Raw genomic sequence first — 19,305 nt, 5'->3', positions numbered from 1 at the left:
AGAGTGATTGTTGACTTTTATTTAGAATATATATATATATATGTCCAAGCGCTGGACTTTGTGCAGGCGGTGTTTCCATAGATGTCACAGCGGTACAAGTTCGAGTCCCGCGGAGGGAACGACCAAAAATTTGCATCGAAAGTTTAAAAGTTCTTACATCTTTGGGAATTTTTCAGACCTTTCTATACGTTTACTTTATCTTCTCTGTATCAATTTGATCCGATGGAGCAGTGTAGTGAATAGAGTCGTCACATTCTGAGACGTTTGTATAATATTGATTTGTTGTGACATGCATCATTAATTTGATCCTCTATCCTACATAATAACACCCAAATGAACTGTCCCGTACAACCATACATTGTGTACTAAGTTACAGTCCTAGATCAATCCTACGAGGAGGAATGACCCGGCCAGCGAAAGCTATATTTTATATAGCCTAGCTGGCCGAGTGGTCTAGGGCGCTGGACTTTGTGCATGCGGTGTTGCCATAGATGTCACAGCGGTACCAGTTCGAGTCAAGCGGAGGGAACGACCAAACATTTGCATCGCAAATTCGACAGTTCTAACATCATTGGGAATTTTTCAGACCTTTCTATATGTAGATATTAGTGCATTAGTCCTATACGCTACGTGATACCATATTCGTGCAATTTTGTTGACGCTTGCTTATACAATGGTCGTGCGTTTTTTCCGTCAGTGATAAAGTAGCAAGGAAATGTTACTCACGACTCAAGTTATCACCTTTAAACACTAACTTGTATACTAGCTTACTAACTAACCTAACTCCTCTCATAGAGTACAATTATAATAACTTATATAGTGAGCAGTATATTTTGCCACTATTTTAGCCTAGATTTATTTAAAAAAACATGGATCCTTCAAGAGTAAAAGCAAAGGACCTTACTGAAGAAGATAAAGCCTTGTGGAAGGCGTTTGACAAACTTTCAGCAAAGCCAAGAGCAAAGACTAGTCAAGAGATAAGGTAATTGATGGAAGAAATGTCTATAGCAAGCCTTGAACTTGAAACAGATCAAAAACAAGCCAGTGCTAATTTTCCAACCGCAAGTTCTGAAAGCAGTACTAGGTCCAACACCACAACTGCTATGGCTCCAAACTATACACCACACATTTCAACCTTCTTTGGAGAACAAGGAAAGAAAGACGCCACCTATGATTTATGGTGTTATGAAGTTATAGTTCTTGGTAGAGATAATAATTCTAAATCATCTTCCAAATATACAGAGGAAGATGTTTACAAAATGCTGGAATTTTTAACCGACAACATATTTGTCCAGTGTGGTGGACGTGTTTTTCAACAAACGGTCGGCATTCCAATGGGAACAAATTGTGCTCCTTTACTAGCTGACTTATTCCTTCACTCTTATGAGGCTGACTTTATAGCTGATCTGATCAGAAAGAAAGAATATTGTTTGGCTAGATTCTTCAATCTCAGTTTCCGCTATATAGATGACGTGTTATCTTTAAACAATCCTAATTTCGGGGATTTGATACATCGCATCTACCCAAAAGAACTTGAGATAAAAGATACTACAGACACTGTGAAGTCAGCCTCATATCTTGACCTATACTTAGAAATCGATGGTAAAGGAAAACTATTGACCCCACTTTACGACAAACGTGATGACTTTTCATTCAGAATTGCAACTTTCCTTTGATATAGGGCAACATCCCTTCAGCACCTGCGTATGGATTGTTCATATCACAACTTATACGTTATGCCAGAGCTTGCCAAAGCTATGCAGACTTATTGTATCGCACTAGAATTTTAAGAAGTAGGCTTCTGGAACAGGGTGATGTTGCTACAAGATTGAAGTCATCATTACAGAAGTTTTAATGGTCGTCGTCATGAACTCGAGGCTCGTTACGGTGTATCCATTTGCACCATAAAAACTGATTTATTCAACGGGTCATAGATTTCCCTACCTCGTTTGTCTACCCCGGACTTGACTTTTTATGAGCAACTCGGCGGGTGTTTTTAGAAAAGCAGAGAACGCTTACCCCACCGGTGCACTTGGTCCATGCTCCCGATTTTTAGTGTCCGAGTTGCTCATTTGCTTTTGTTACTTTGTATTTATGATTTTTAATTACTTTGTGTTATTTGTTGTGCATGTCTGTTTTCCATGTCTGGTCTTTGTCCTTGGATTACATTCTTTTCATTACCGCTATAACCTTGGTTCCCTTGATTACCTTTAAATGTTGAACTCCGTAATTACTATGTATTTAACAAACTATTTCTACTCTATTCTAGGGATTCTCAGGAATCAAAACATATATTTATTTCGCTTTGAAACATTCTGAATGCCGTTCTACCAATACATCTAAATATAGATATGGAAATCCCCACTTTTATTTTAAACAGATTTCCGCGAAATTAAAGGATCTGTTATCTGATTGACGACATAATAATCGATTGGTAACAGCAGGGCATGTACACTAATTCATTCTTTTATAGAACAAAAATATTTTAAAGTATGAAACGTTATAGAAATAAAGATAATATAAATGCTTTTGGTAATAACGAATTCTGATAATAAGAAAAAAAAAATAATACCAATAGCAATAACAATAACAGGAACAAATAAGAATGAAGGAAAAAACGAGTGTTCAGATAACATAAACGTTCTTCATTACTTGTGTTTATTTTAGAGTTTGTTACGCTCTGCTATTCAAGATTTAGAAAAAAGAATCCCCAGTTATGAGCACTACTCTGCGTAGCTGTTTCCAATGTACTGTACTAAAAGGCTTGGGGTTTAGGGCTGAGCAGAGGCAGAGGTGTAAAGCTTTTGACATGTTAAAAATGTCATCATTTCTATCATAATGTGGACCTACACTACTTAATGGTTCAATTAACCAGAATAATAAGTCGTAAAACGAAAGTTAATTCTAAGCAGTTAATTAAAACCTTTAAAGATGATTCTGTGCACCTTTTGAATTTGTCAACTTTTGGACCCGATGTTACAATAGAAATACCATTTAAATAAACAAAACTACAAAGAACGAAAATAGTGAAAAGCCAACCTTTTAAGTTCTGTAAATTCGATCGATATCCTACGATAATTTACTGAAGAATGCGCAGTCGCAATATGATAAAAGCGTTTGTTTATTTTTGGACTTTGATTATTTATTATTATTTTTTTTTTGATTTATCTATTATTTGTATATTTTTTGCTATCATTAATTTATATAATTCCATTAATTTTCATTTTCTTTTTCTTTTCTGTCTTCATTATATGTCAATATTATTATTTTTCGTCGTTCGTCTATCGTGCGTGCATTTAGAAGTGTTCGTTTATCATGCATTTGGTGAGCATTTAGCGTGCTTGCGGGAAACCTAAACGTCTCAAGGAGTGTAAAACAAAGGTAAGCTTGACCACGGCATAATAATTCAATTGAATTATCATATGCTTCTTTTCCTGTATTATGATTGGTTGTTCACCTTTTATGACCTCAGTGGTGACAGTTTTTACAATAATGTAAATTCCATGTACATATCGTGAACAATATTTCTATCATAGCTTCGACAAAAAATAAAGACCGTTTAAAGGCTTTAAACGGTATGACCTGCGTTCTTCCATTATTTTCTGGCATTGTATATATATATTCAAAACAATAATTCTTGAAGGAATAAAGTTATCAGTAGCTAGTAAATACTTTGACTATCGAAATCGATAACCATGTGTCGGTTGAATGCTGCTATTTGCATTGTCGATTTCGGGGGTCAAAGTCACTGTATGAGAGAAAACTTTTGAAATTTTCCAGACAGTAAAGGATTGGAATAACAAAGATTAAACACTGTTTTTCAGAAAGTATGGATGTATAAAATTGGACCATTCACTCACAAACCATACATGAAAGTCCTTTGGACTTTTTTAATGGTCCAATTTAACACATGGATAAAATTCTGAAAAAACAGTGTTTAATCGTATATTAAAGGTAATTTGTTCGTATTTTGAAATTTTGAGCAAGGTAGTTACGTATATCGCAATACTCATTAACTACTATCTGTTAAAGATTTTAACAATTTCGTTAAAAAAAATGTAAAGTTTAAAATATTTTAAAGTTTTTTTTCCTATTTTATGTTTGTGTTTACCCTTGAAGAAAATATACGTTTACTTTGTGTGAGGCGAAGTTTGTATGACTTGCGATCACAAAGGGCCGTTTTATAGTATATATGTTAAACATGAGAACTTTTATTTAACTTCAAAAGTACTATGAATAATCGTTTAAGCAGAAAAGAAAACTGTCCAGCCTTTTTTTTGCAATCACAACGATCAACTATCAAAACGTGCTTAACCGCATTACGATATCGCAATATCGTTATATTGGTAAACATAGATAAATCTTATCGATGATGTCACAAATAAGACCGTCGCACGTCTTTATTACCGGATATATATATATTAAAGACTTTTAAAGCACGTCATATTTAGAAGAGAATAACTGACAGTTGAGTTCATCAGTATACAATTGATAAAAAAAATTATGATAAGGTATTTAGTATTTGGAATCAAGATATTTGATACAAAGTACACCTGCATTAACTTTTGTTTTCTAATTATACAAAAAAAAACAAAGACGGAAAAGAAGTGAGTGTAACAACAAAATGACCAAACACTTATCCTATTAATAGTCAAATCAAGTCCAAAATAAATCTGGGAAACAGAAGAAAAAAAAACCAAAAAACAAAAAACAATCATTACTCACTATTAGAAAAAACTAGTATAAAAGAGTATTTTTCGACCAAATACAGCTATCTAAAAAAAATACTTTGTAAGAGGTCTTTTAAGGCGCATTTCCTCATACCCCTGACTCAAGAGTATCTTACGCAGATATTTATAGCGTTCAATGAATTCAGAGTAGTTAGTACTTGATCTAGCGTAACGAATTGTAAAATATACACCATATGCAGGAGATGAAGGAATATTGCTGCAAGGAAAGGATTGATTGGTTGATTGATTATTCGAATTTAACGCCCGAACAGCAATATTTCAGCTATATTTAGGCGATGAACATAAAGTGGATGATTAAATGAACATTAATTGATGATTATGAGTTGGAAAAAGGGATGGGACACAAGGATAATAGGGTCGATAAATTTTGATTGCCGCTAGGAAAAAGGAAGGGATGGGTAGGGTCGGGCAATGTAGACTCCTGTGGAGTTTTCTTGCACAGTCCTCCAAGGTTATAATTACAATTTATGGAGCGTGGTTCACAGAGTTTTTGACCTTTAGAAAGGATATTACGCAGACATTCATTTTCGATGATGGTTGAATATCCCGTAACGACGTGACAAGACGGACCATTTATTATAGGGGAGAAATTATGAATGACATACAAGTCATCGCTTCTGGTTTCTCTTTCTGGTGAAATGATACCGTAGTGTATTACTTTAAAATTTCTGATGAACTTGGCATTGTTTCTTTGTACACTAGAAAACACGTTATCGATTTGTTGGCAAAAAAAGGTAGAATAAAGCACGGGGTAGGGAAATGGGTTACTGGCGTCCAATTAACCAGAGCATCCGTTTCTCATTTTATGTTATTCATACCATAACGACGCTACAGCCTTTGCTTCCGGGGGCCCACCTGGATACGACTCTGAAACTTACAACAAATTATTTTCCATCTCAGTGGAGCATAAACAAAACAAATGTTCTACTTTTTGCAATGGCATCGTCATGTTAGAATTTGTTTTCACTTGCATATAATCAAGGCAATACATTTAATTATTCAAAAACAAAAATAAATAAAATTAACAAGACATAGGATGTCTTGAGGCAATCCGTATAGTTGATATAAAACAAGTAATTAAACTGAAGATTTGTTTTCCAAATAATTATGTTTATAAAAAATGAAATGTTTATAAGTATTGTAAACTTTGTATGGGTTTGAAATAATGTAATTGATAATATAAAAATGTTTATACATTAAGGCTAAATTACCACGAAGCAACTGCCTAGAATGCAGCCCCAAAACTTCTGTCGAAATTGAACTTTTTTCTCTAGATATTACCAATTAGGCCATTGTAAAATACATAATTGGAACTGTTAAAGCTTTGAAATTCTGAGGGTAATCTAGGCCCCAGGTAAGAAAAGAGCAAATTCCTGGTTGGTGAAATTGAAGGGGTCAATATTAGTTAAGGACCCCTTTATAATAGTTCTAATGAAAAAATGATTTTGTACAAATAGAACTGCTTCTTATGACGGAAACTTTTGACTATACTATAATATTCGAAATATTCATTTCGTATTGATGATCTTAAGAGATTCAAGGAGACTCTGTGGGGTAATAAAAACAATTCATTATGTTTTAGTAAAAGGTAATGAATAAATGTTGTATCCAGTTACAGTGGATACATGTATTCGTCACATTGATCTATAAACTAACATTCTTTGTATATGAGGCTCACGCTTGCTGTACTAATTTTAGAACGAGAATAATTGAACTAAAGGCCCATAACATACTGCATTTCTCAAATTTGACAGGTTACAGTGAACTTTCTGCTGCTCAAGGTCAGCCATTTTGTTTATAAGGAAGCTTGGATATTTCAGTATGGGGGAATTTACTCTGGGTGTATTTAATTTAGATATTTATCATGTAATAAATATAAAAACAAAATTTACCATTTTTGTTGTATCATGAAGCAGATTTTACTACACAAATAAAATCCCAATAAAAAAAATGATTTTCATCCTGTTAAACAATGATTAGTTGATATTTTGATAAATAAAAATGAACACAAAGGAAAGCTGAACAGTGATGCTGGGAGGCTTTTCATTTGGTCATTGGGGTAGTATATCAAATCTGCCAAGGGCGGATTTTTATATTTTGTACAGTTAAGACCATAGAAAGTATTTATTTAATTTCAGTAATTTACAAGCTTCATTTAAGTGGAAAATTTGACTCAAACATAGTGTAAAAATTAAATCTAGAAAATAAGTCCAAGTAAGGACCCCCCTTTTGTTATTTTGTATGTATGATTTTAGTTACTTTGTGTTCTTTGTTGTGTATGTATGTTTTCCATGTCTGGTCTTTGTCCTCGAATTACATTCTTTTGATTACCGCTATAACCTTGGTTCCCTTGATTACTCTTTCTTAATGTCCATTTTCACATTCTTTAGATAACCTATAACACAAAACTTTTTGTTTTTTTTTGTCTTTATTTACATTTGAAATAGGCTAATTTTTAGTGAAATTTCCATATTTTTGTTTATTAATTATGCAAATTAGCTTGTAAGTAATGGTAGTAACATTTAACAAATGTCTAACTTGTGATAATGGATTGTGTTCGGTAGTAACATCTCAAAATTAAACACAAGAATAAATATTGTGGCATGGTTTTCTGGGAGACTTGCACTGAAATATACATCACGTAAAAACTGAGCAATATGGCCTGTCACAACATTTCCAGTCATAATTGTCATTTAACATTGTAAAAAATATGTTATTTTCTTTTAAAAGAAACTCAATTGGTTTGTTTTAGGTTAAAATGTGGATAGAGTTAAAACTGTATAGACCTGGACATCAGAAAAGGTAAATCTCTCTCACACTATTCACTTTTAACAAAATGCAAGCCTCCGTCCATATGTTCTATTGTAAAGCACTCCATAACTTTTGTAACGCTGAGTTGTGCTTCCATGTAATCATAAAAGATGCAAAACCCAAAGATAACTTGGTGACTTACACTCAAACTGTGTCCTGTTGTGACAGTGGTCGATGGCATTATCAAAGGCAAGCCAATATATATTTGGCAAATACGTTGAAAAGTCCTGTTGGTATTGCTATTAGTGCGACAGGTTTACAATAATACCTGGTTGATAAAAGGAATTCAGACCTTACCAATTTTGTTAATACATATGTAGATTTACAAATGATATAATTTAACATCGTACTTTATAAACTATTTCTAAAATAAAGGTCTGAAAGACTATTTAGAATAATCGACAAGGTAATATGCATGCAAAAGCATCGCAAATGTTTGTTTCCCTTTCTGAAATTATGATTTTTGCACAATGTGTGTAAATATTATCAGATGAAAATACTGTACTATCTATTTTTCTACGGATTTGTAATTTTTGCGTTGTGTTCGGTGTACAATAAGACACCCAATATTGATTCGTTGGCGAAACATAGAGGAAATAAAGCACCGAGAATCAGAAACGGGATATTGACTTCAACTTTCCTAAAGCGTCCGTTTCTCATATCTTTTCTCTCTTTGTTTTAATATTTGTGTATCAAAAACGATGATGATAGCCCTACAAAAAGAAGACAATAGATATCCACGAATAAAAATGCGTCCATAGTAGTTCCCATTCAGCAAAGTATAGTGCGGAACTTATACCTGTTTAACATAAAATGAATATATTATAAATATTATTGCATCTACTGATTTCGTTAAAAAATAATAAGCTTTAAGAAGGGATTATCAAAACACACACACACACACACCCACACCCATATATATATATATATATATATATATATAATGTTTTCAGGCGAAACTTTAACTAGGTGTGTATTAACATGTTAACATTATTTATCTTTCCTTATTAGTACACTTCCGGATCCTAAACAGAATAGAATGTTGATATCGAAATAAACATATTGTCCACAAATTTACAAAGAACAAAAGCAAAACAAAACGACAAAAAACAACACAAAAAAATAACTAAAAAAAAACCAATAAAACAAAATAAAACACAACAAAACAAAAAACAAAAAACAAAAAACAAAACAGGAAAAAACAAAAACAGGTCCTCTTGAACTTTAGGTTTCTATTTCTAATTGTATCTTGTTCTCTGTTTCCTGTTTTCAAATTTATACCGTCTTTTTTTTTGACGCTTTGGTATTTTTTACAAAGATGCATGAACCGAAGGCATAGCTTTAACCGTTAACATCATAGACGTTGTTTTATTCTTATCTGTCGATATTTTGATACAGAAATTCAAAATTAATATAAACCCACGTAAAGAATATTATATAATTTGGTTGAATACGGCAATGTTTTCAATTAAGACCAAATCGTATAGTAAATTAATGAAAGAATATTGTGAATCCTTGATAATAACCTATTTTTTTTAGCCCATGTTGATCATTTGCTTCTGGTTCTATGTAGCTGTTGTTTATGGTTATTTTATGTTCTTAGTTGTTAGTGTGTACTTTTTTTTGTCTAGTTGTGATCTTGGGATCATGTTATTTTTTTATAACCGTTCGAATCTTAATGTCCATGATGTAAATATTTGTTTATAAAATTGTCACAATTTTCAGTGTTTAAGCTGATCAAATAACAACCAACTAACAGTAACAGGTTAATTTTGTTCTCTAATACAGAATTTCCCATGACAGAACCAAATAAGAAATATTTTGCTATAAAACATGCCCCAGGAGGAAAATTCGTTCATCCAAAAGAAGGCAATGACACCACACTGGTCTTACATCAAGATTGTCCCGAATATTTTGAATTTGTCCTGGTAGAAAAGGAATGGGGCTATTTAAAACAAAGGTGGAGTGAAAAAGTCGTTCAACCAATAGAAGGGAGCGTCAAGCTGGAAAAGGATACCACATTGGTGCTTCGTAATGATCGCCATTTTGAAGCACTGTTTGCAATCGATTAAGCACGTGGCTGCATTGTCCATAGAAGTGGCAAATTCATTCATCCTCACGATGTCGCTGTGAACCTTGGAAATGATACGCGAAGTGGTCTTCAAAAGTAATATGGTGGCTGATACTGACAGCAAGGACAAAGAACCAATTTAATTCTAAGACAGTTAAATATCCTATATCCAATGTTGTTTTAAGACAATGCTTGCTAAATTAATCCATGTGATTGCTTTTAATCTTCACGTGTAATTAGTGTCATTTTATATGACATAAACGTGATTTTCTCGTTGGGACCTGATTCTGTCGAATTTCACTTTGTCACTCGTTTGTTTTTCTCACTTCATGTGAAAATCATGTGAAATTCGTGTGAAATTCATATGACAAAGTTTGCCAGTGTTTTAAATTATTTTATGTTTGTTTCCGTTTAACATGTTTTGGATATGTGTTTCTTTGTCATAGAAAACAATTGTTGTATATCACAAGTAATGTAAACACTGATAATAACCAAACAGGTTATAAGTTACCAGTAGTGTAAGTCACCAATAATTTAATATAGGATAGTTTTTATGCTGTTTATTTTGTTTTTTAGTTTTTTGTTGAAGTCCCAGTTGCTCATTTGCTTTTGTTACTTTGTAAGTATGATTTTAGTTACTTTATGTCCTTTGTTGTGTATGTCTGTTTTCCATGTCTGGCCTTTGTCCGTGGCTTACATTCTTTTGATTACCCTATAACGGATTTTCTCAAGCCATTTACATAATGCACACAAATATAGAATTGCATGCCAAAACGTAGCTCCTACTTCATTGAATTGCTTAAGTCACAGGTTTCTTGCACACTGCGTGTTAATGTATATTGTATCCGATGAGTATTTTAGTATCATAAGTTCTTACGAATTTTTTTTCCAGTCAGAGTTGTATAGTGTTTAAAATTTGCACACACTTGATACTGATTTTGTTTTCTAGAAAAAAAAATAAAGCATGGGATGGATCTGGGGACGGGTAATTGACATAAACTTGACTACAGCGTCCGTTACTTATTTTTAAGACCTTAAGACGATACGGAAGTGCTGACTTCAAAGCTTCCTTCTGACTACGCCTGTCGAATTATAATTAGATTTCAAAGCTTCCTTCTGACTACGACCATGAAACTATAATTAGAAGTTTAGCTACTTAAGGGTAACATTAAGAAACAAACAATTGTCTTTCGTTTTCCATTTTTGCATTGAAATCAAGGAAACTTTTTACATATTAAACTGTGAATGCGTCAACAGTTACAACAGATAGTGAGAGTGAAGTTTAGTTATAGATATATAGATATATAGTTTTAGTCGATATAATACCAACGCTTACAATGCAATTTGCATAAACACACATATATAAATGACAGGATAAAAAAATGTAGTATATATAACCATACCATGATGATAAATCCCATTAAACATTGTTGATATCCTATCGGAATAACCTATGAATGTTGCATGGCTTATTTCCATTGGGGTCCTTATGTATTTGCATCTTACTAATATAAGATGATGAGATTCAAGCTTGTGTTTTTTCCTTACAGGATGGCATGAGTGGAAATAATACAATAGATTGAGTACCTGTTTATACTGAATATCATATTGTCTTGTAAATATAAGTTCAATGAATAAAATATCATTAATTGTTCGGTTCAAAAGATTTGATCATTGCATGCTTTACTTACACAAAGGATGTGTGTAAGCAATCGCTTCCTGAACAACTGGTCATTTTTCGTAAAATTAACCAAAAAGAAAGAATTATTAAGCAAAGCAAAAGATTAATTTTGATTAAAACAAATTATATGATTGTATCTTCAGATTTTGTAGTGTTGAAAGGGGAGTACTACAACACTGAGTATTCATAATGGTTTTTGGTTAAGCTTTCTCTGTTTGTATCAAAATATTGTCTGAGATTTAAAGTGACCAACACTATACATTAACTTTTAAGAGCTAAATGCAGATGTAATCCCCTGTCATAAGATAAACAAAAACTCCCATATGATTAGATTTAAACTCCGTCATAAATTAGAATCATTACCCTAAAACACGTTTCGAACTATAATCGTGGACAACATAGAATATTGACAATAACTTTGGTGCCGAAAAAAATGTCAAAAACTACTAGATATGATGTCATGATCTTCTGATTGTATCAATGATTGTATTAATAAATATTCTGTTCGCTCCATTGCTACGGAAATATTGAACTTCTTTGTTTCATGCTTTCAGTATTCATGATTTAACAGTAAGTTTTCTGTCATGTTTGTCTATGAATGACTATCTTTGTTTGTTGGGGTTTAACGTCCGAGCAGCAATACTTCAGCTATATTCAGACAATGAACATGAAATGGATGATAAAATGAACATGAAATGAAAAAAAGAAAGGATGGGTCACAAGGATAATAGGGTCGACAAATTTTGATTGCCACTGGAAAAAGGGGGGGATGGGTAAGGTCGGGCAATTTAGCCTCCTGTGGCGGAGCGCAAAGGTTCCTACTCCTATCGAATACCACAGCAGGGTTCTTTAACGTGCGAGGAACATGGCATATTTCCCAACACGGTGCACCACTATGGTTTGCGGTCAGGTTTTCCGTATTATAGCTTGACGACCCCAGCATGTAACACGCCAGGGGTACCCCATTCCACCACCTGGGGCACACATCCCAATTGCTCTGTGGGCAAAGCGCCTAGCCCCCGGCTAGGTTTCTGAGCACTGTTTAGTCGCCTTATACGACAAGCTTAGCGCTGCTGCAGGCCTATTCTTTTAACACCCGGACCTGCACGGGGCGTGAATGACTATCAATTAGTAAAGAAACTCAATTGCAATTGGGTTGTTTTGACGGCGTTCTTGATCTATGATGCATTGGTATTTGTCTTTCTGCCTCATTGAATGGGGCGTAGTTTTGACCTTATTTGTCAGACATCTGATTATCACAGTATTTGTAATTATATAACGATACAATCACTTGCAATATTTCAAAATTTTCAAAATTCATCTAAAAGGTAGGTCTTAAATTTCTAAAACGTGTTGATAATGTATATAATAATATACACTTTACCGTGAAGATAGTTATGTTTTCTTTTAAAGATAGACAAAATGATGTAAAAGTTTTCATTGCAATAAGTATTTCATTTTTATTTAAACATTTTATTTTTTAAATATCCAAACATCATAATGAGTAAACGGTTATTTCAAAACTTCGTATAAATGTAATGGTCCTAAACCCATCTCAACTACTCCCTAACTACCAGCAAACTGTCGTGTCACACATCTGAACTGCACCAATATCAAATTGTTACCCTATGTCAAAGGCTATTTACTGGTACAAATTGCTACCTTTTTGTTGTAATATTCTTCCTCTTCTCTATATTTATTAACACTCTTAAAGAAAATATACATTTTTCCATGAGGCGAAATATGTATTTTATGCTATCGAAAAGGTCATTTATATACCTAAAAACACGAGTGTTTATTAACCCACGACATTTAAACGAGCTCAATAGTTTCACGGTAGCGCACCCTATGCAGATTGTTAAGATGCAGTTGGCGATTGACTATGTTATTAATCCTGTTTAATACAGGCAATGCAAAATGTTCAGGTAGCAATGTACAAATATTGGACCATATTTAATTTTTAGTATACTGAAAATTCTAATAATGATTTAAAGTAAATGACAAACAATATCCATATATCTTTCACCTTTAACCTTTAATCTATTAATCAGGGTAAGTGTAAGTAATGAATTAATTTAAGTTGATTTATCGATTGTCTCCGTTTTTAATTGTTTAGTTAATGTAAACGTAACAATGTGTTTTCCTCTGTAGGACAGTACTTAGTGATGGAGGAGTACATGACAGATTTTGTTATCAAACATGCTTCCGGAAGAAAATTCATTCACCCATATGGAGGGTTGCATAATCCGGACAATGATACCAACCTTGTTTTACATCAAGGTTGCCACGAAAGAATGGTTTTTAGATTTGTCCCGGTAGAAAAGGAATGGGGTTACATAGAACATAAGACGAGCAACAAAATATTTCATCCAAAAGGAGGAAGTCTGAATCCTGGAAACGATACACAATTGGTGCTTCACAATGACCGCCATTTTGGAGCACTGTTTGCAATTGATTCCGCTCGTGACCGCATTGTTCATAAAAGTGGCAAATTCGTTCACCCATATGGTGGCTTTGCGAACCCTGGAAATGATACAGAAATTGTGCTGCACGAAGGTATTCATGATGCAATGAAATTCATTTTAGTTGACCCGGAAAATGTTAATACAGAAAAAGATGTTTATCTTAATTGCAGAGCGACAGGTCATTGGGAATTACTCAGATGTGTTGAAAATCCAATTGCGACCCATGAGTATACCATTGAATACACAGTTGGAAAGTCCGAATCAAAGTCAACTACAACATCTATCGAAATGAAATGGGAAAGCAGTATTCAGGCCACTATAACATTGTTCACTGTAAAGGCTTCGTCATCAGTTGCTACGATGTTGTCTAGGACAGAATCATCAACATGGGCAAAGTCAACAAAATGCACACAAAAAATCATGGGTAAAGTATTGTCAATTTCAAAAAGTCATTTCGATTCATTTAAATGTTATTATTCTTATTATTTTATCATCCCAGGATAATTCTTGACTTTTCCGGTAGAAGAATTTATTTATAATTTATGTTTAGAATTCTGTAGACTTTCAAAATGCATACGATTTCATTAGCGGAAAACAAACCAATTTCATGAAATGACATATAATTTATTTTACGGAGAAGATCATTGTTATTGCTCAGAAATGTTAACAAAACTCTCCTCAAATGTGTTACAATGGAATGCTTAATATTAAACTTCATTGGTAGTGCTGTAAATAGAATGTACTTTACTGTATTAAAACTCAAGCTAAAGAACATTTTAATTTAATTTAAGCCACGAATCATGGACCGTAGCACCAATTTCTAGAATACATTGTTATATTTGTTTAGTTAAACCAGGAAAAACAGTGGCAACATGGCAGTATGTGTTTGCTGCGAACCATGGTGGAAGGGAAGTGGTTTTTGAAAGTAATGTGATAGCCGACACTGACAGTAAGGACAAAGAACCGGTTTGATTCAAACGAAGACTGTTATATATTGACTAATCGCTGTTATTTTAATACAACGCTCGCTTCATTGAATCAAATGTTATTGTGTTTATATCAATTAAACTCATAGTATATAAGAAAAAACGCCAGAAAACACTATTACTGCATGTAAAACAGTTAATGATCCAAATAACAACTTTTCAGATTCTGCCTGCACCACTTATTTCAATTGTTTTTATATAAATATCAAGCTTCACATATTATTCATATAAAATTCACATGAATTTAAAAGCAATTTTCATTGGAGGGCCTATTTACCAGAATTTCACTTGAGAATTATCATACCTTTATTTGCTCATTTCAGGTGAAATTGGACTAAAAGTATGGAATCAAAATAACGTGATATAATGTATCCTGTGTTCAAAATATGGGCAAAACCTATGTTTAGCAAGTATCTTTCAACATGTTACATATATATGTATATCTATACTTGCATACTTTATAAGTAAATGCTTAAAAGTTAATATTGTGCTTCATTTTGCAGATTCTTTTGGCTTCATTAATCAGTGCATATGACTGTATTTCTATTAGTTTTTTGTCACAGATAAACAGAATGAATAAATATTATCAAACGATAGTTTGTTTATTTGTCGACATATTTTCTGGTCATCAATAAAAAAAAAAAAAAACAACAAGTGAACGAGTTAGCTATTTCACTCTCTGTAAAATGTGTGAATTGTAAGTACTTCAGTTATCCATTTCGCTCCAAAGGATTTCGGTATAATATCTTTGTCATATTTTAACTGCCGTAAAAATACAATCAACCAATTAATCTGAAACAGTGAAATAAGATTCATCTACAGGTTTTTCATGTATATTATGGTATTGTTTTTGTTAAGTCGGCAGCCGTCCAGTTTTTCTTCATATACAATGGCTCGGGTTTGATCCATAACATGTATTGTTCAAACTTCCACTGAACTTTGAAAAATCGAAACCGTGCGTTCAAGAACAGGGTTATGTTGCTACAAGATTGAAGTCATCACTACAGAAGTTTTATCGTGAACCCGTGGATCGTTACAGTGTGTTCAACCACGCCATAAAAAATGATTTATTCAACGTGTCATAGTTTTCCTTTCCTCTTTCGTCTACCCCGGACTTGATTTTTTTATTATCAATCTGACGGGTGTATCTAGAAAAAGCAGAGGAATCTTACCCTACCGGTGCACCTGGTCCATGCTCGTCACGGTGTATCAATCATCACCATTATCGTTGCGGTGTAGATTTATTCAACGTGTCGTAGTTTACCTTTCCACTTTCGTCGACACTAGACTTCACTTTTTATGAGAAACTCGATGAGCGTTTCTAAAAAAAGCAGAAGACGGTAGACCTGGTCCATGCGCACAGCTTGCTCATTTACTTTTGTTACTTTGTATGTTTTATTTTGGTTATTTAATGATTTTTATTGTGTGTGTCTGTTTTCCATGTGTGGTTTTGCCCCTTGATTACATTCGTTTGATTTCCACTAGAATCTTTGTTTCCGTGGTTACTCTATCAAAAAAATATCCTTGCTTTTGATTGAGCGAGAAAACGGAAATTTGCATAAAATGTGCCCCTTTCTCATTGGAAGTCTACATTATTGTGGATGAGAAAATTTAAAACTTACACAAACGTTAAATAGAAGTGGTCATTTCAGGTTATGTGGAGTTTATTATTGAGATCTCGTAGTGTTTATGTATACTGCTTCGGTAGTGTACTCGACGTGCGAAAACAGTTATGTTATTTTTTCATAGTTATCTTTTAACCGGAGTGTGGGTCATATTATATATTTGACACCCATTTGTGGTTTGTGGGTCACCTATATTATGACCCATAAACCACCGGCCTAAAAAAGGCACTGTTCAGTTGGATTTTTCGTTAAATGGTGTTGTTTGCACAAAACTGTGAATTAATGACCCACAATATTTTTGGAAAAGTATAGTTATTGAAATTTTTTAGTACTGCCATGTCATTGGCTTTTCGTTAAATCCCAAAATGTTTCTATAACTTTCCTGGAAACCGGTTAAGAGTAACATCATCAACGGCGGGTTGTAAGAACTCCCTGGGGTCGTTGCACCTGTAGTGGGATGCAAAAATGTTATCTAGAGTAAAAAGAGCAGTAAGTCAAGTAATTTCAAATCTTCACATCTCTCTTACTAGATAGCAAAATCAGAAAAAAAGAGAAAAGGATCAAGAGCTAAGTACAATTTCTCAGCTACTGTGAGATACACCAGTAAAAAATAGCAAAGGCCATACAATTGTTTCGAAAGTGCCAATAATGTTTAATTTATAGCATCAAGCGAAATCAAGATACTTTTATCGGTCTTGTAAAATAATTAAGGAAAGAGTAATTTTCAATGATTGAGTAAAAAATGTTGTTTTCTTCTAAAATCCAGGTCACGCTCCCCTACCCCCACCCCTCCCCCGCTTACGAAATGATCTGTAACTTTGTAGCTCTTTGCCATACTTTCAATTTTTATCCCTTAAAGGCATCTCTAGTACAATATGTACATATGCCGATAATATTGCATGTGACTTACACAAAGTTCCGACAGCTACAAATTCCAGAAAGAAAATGATGGCTTTCCTATCTTAGAAAAGTTATGCTTCAATTTGGATAATATAATTGGGAGTTTTTCAGGCGGATAAGGTTCTTGATAACAGCTGCAGTGGAACATCTGAGAAACACGTATATACATGAACGTATACAGCCACATTTTTCCCGAACATTTTAAAAACGCATTATATTTACTTCTTTTTTTTCATGCAGTAAAAACAAATAGAAAAATACTGAAAAACTATCAGAAGAGATGAAGTTATTTTTAATGTTGCGTAATCTTATCCATTATATTTTTGTTTGTTCTAATATGACGTCCTTAACAGGCTTTGAGACCACTACTTATTGGGCGTGGCTTGTGTGTGTGTGTGTAAATTACTGTCCACCTTAATCATGTAAACAAACACATGTAACATTCCAAAGTGTATCAGCTGTTTTCATTCGTTTCAGTAGTTTGAATGATCATCAAATTCATATTTAATAAAGATGTTAAATGTTATGTTTTAGAAACGTTTTAGTATATTCGGTAAAAATCACTTTCACACATAATTGGTAAAACTCACTTATACATGTACACGTTCAGCACTCGCCAAGTGCCACATGCGCCCTCATATATATAACCAAACAACAAAAAAAGTCAATGAATGAAACTTTGTACCTGTCCATGTATGAACACTGTGACCTTATAATGCAAAAACATATTACCGTATCTATTATTGTTGTACTTAATTCGCCTTTTCCTTCATTAAAAAGAATCAAAGCAATGTTTCACTAGCGACCATAGCTAGCGTAAAGTGTACAGCCAAATCTGGACAAATGTGGTGGGTCTAAGGTCACTGTAATAGGTCAAAATGTTAATCGCTTCATTAAATCAAATTAAGAAAAAAATCACGGAACTCCATTATATCATTGTTTTACCACGAGCTGACCATTTATGCTATCGCTCGGGGTAAAAAAATGCGGCATTAATGATCAGCCTGTGGTAAAAAAATTAATAAAATGGAGTTTCCGTGATTTTTTTTCTTAATTTGATTTAATGAAGCGATTAATATTTTTAAGGTTCCTGGACATGACTTGAAGTACATGTATATTGGGGAAATTTAAAGAAAATCAAGATAGTACATGTAACAATGTCTACTTATACATACAAAAACTTGGTTTCTCTTACATCATTGAGAATAAATGCTCCTGTACACATCTTCTAGCATGTATTAAACAAAGAATTATGGATTAATCTATCTACAAAAATGTAGAAGCAAGCATCACTGATATCAAATTCAACTAAACTTAAATTTCGCAAAAATATTTACTCTGCTAATAGACTTAGTAATTACATAGACATTTTACATAAAGATATAGAGAGATCGACATTATGTACAATTCGACTTAGTGTTCATTGCCGTGAAATCAAAAAGGGTAGACATTTTTCGATACAACATTTTTATCCAAATGTAAAACTTATTTGGCTGTTAGGTCCAAGTCTAAAGAAAAATTGTCTAATATACTAAACATTAATATCAACCTAATAATAATGATGATTTTCTCATTAAGTGTATGAATAGTAACTCTCTTGTGGTATTAAGACTAATAATTAATTATGTTTATATTGCACCAATTCCCAAGTCATTCATTTTGTAACGTGTAATCCCGAGCAGTCAATGGATCCGTACCAAGTTACACTATTAGCATTTATGGTTCACAAAAAAGGATATGACAAATGCTATCTGTAAGTCACTATTAGAAATAAAATATATCTTCTTTAACTATACAACTTGGGTCTTGCTTTACTTTACACAAGAAAAGGGTGATTAACTATAAACTTGTTCTAACCAATACATCAATCTATTCCTATATATACTGGCAGTTTCCAATGGCTCTATCCAATGGCACTTTCAATATCAGTTATAGTATCCACTGGCACTATCAATCAAATCGTATAACGAACCCTTATATCACAAATTACTAAGCACATATTTATAGAATAATTA

At 33.2% G+C, this 19,305-nt stretch overlaps 2 protein-coding genes across 10 annotated transcripts in view; one reads left to right on the top strand and one right to left on the bottom strand.

Moving 5' to 3' along the window:
- LOC148599132 (uncharacterized) overlaps positions 1–3,097 on the bottom strand; it is a 51,640-nt gene extending 48,543 nt beyond the window's left edge. For 6 of the 8 annotated variants that reach the window (XR_015917806.1, XR_015917805.1, XM_088557697.1 and 3 more), the window contains exon 1: positions 3,040–3,097. The gene's annotated coding sequence lies outside the window, so the exon portion shown is untranslated. The remainder of the gene's footprint in view (positions 1–3,039) is intronic. The other 2 variants (XM_088557691.1, XM_088557688.1) reach the window with 2 other exon arrangements.
- LOC148599131 (galactose-binding lectin-like) lies at positions 460–15,361 on the top strand. Of its 2 annotated transcripts, XM_088557700.1 has the most exons (5): positions 460–3,381; positions 7,504–7,553; positions 9,351–10,252; positions 13,466–14,203; positions 14,627–15,361. In XM_088557700.1, exons 4-5 carry the CDS (start codon positions 13,480–13,482, stop codon positions 14,749–14,751), a joined length of 849 nt encoding a protein of 282 aa, XP_088413826.1. In that variant the 5' UTR covers positions 460–3,381; positions 7,504–7,553; positions 9,351–10,252; positions 13,466–13,479; the 3' UTR covers positions 14,752–15,361. The 2 variants fall into 2 exon arrangements, with proteins under 2 accessions (XP_088413826.1, XP_088413827.1); XM_088557701.1 differs by lacking the exons at positions 460–3,381; positions 7,504–7,553; positions 9,351–10,252 and having other exon boundaries at positions 12,275–14,203.
- Positions 15,362–19,305: the final 3,944 nt, after the last annotated feature.

This window comes from Perna viridis, chromosome 13 (genome assembly GCF_037379345.1).
Source record: "Perna viridis isolate PV_CMFRI_1.1 ecotype Kerala chromosome 13, ASM3737934v1, whole genome shotgun sequence".
Classification (NCBI taxonomy): Eukaryota; Metazoa; Mollusca; class Bivalvia; order Mytilida; family Mytilidae; genus Perna; species Perna viridis.
The sequence above is the reverse complement of the archived record's forward strand: the minus strand, read 5'-3'. Positions and strand labels throughout refer to the sequence as shown.

Coding starts and splice junctions, on each gene's coding strand:
- LOC148599131 (XM_088557700.1), top strand. CDS start 13,480: ATGGAGGAGTACATGACAGATTTTGTTATCAAACATGCTTCCGGAAGA. Junction 14,204..14,626: donor ATGCACACAAAAAATCATGG/GTAAAGTATTGT, acceptor ATATTTGTTTAG/TTAAACCAGGAAAAACAGTG.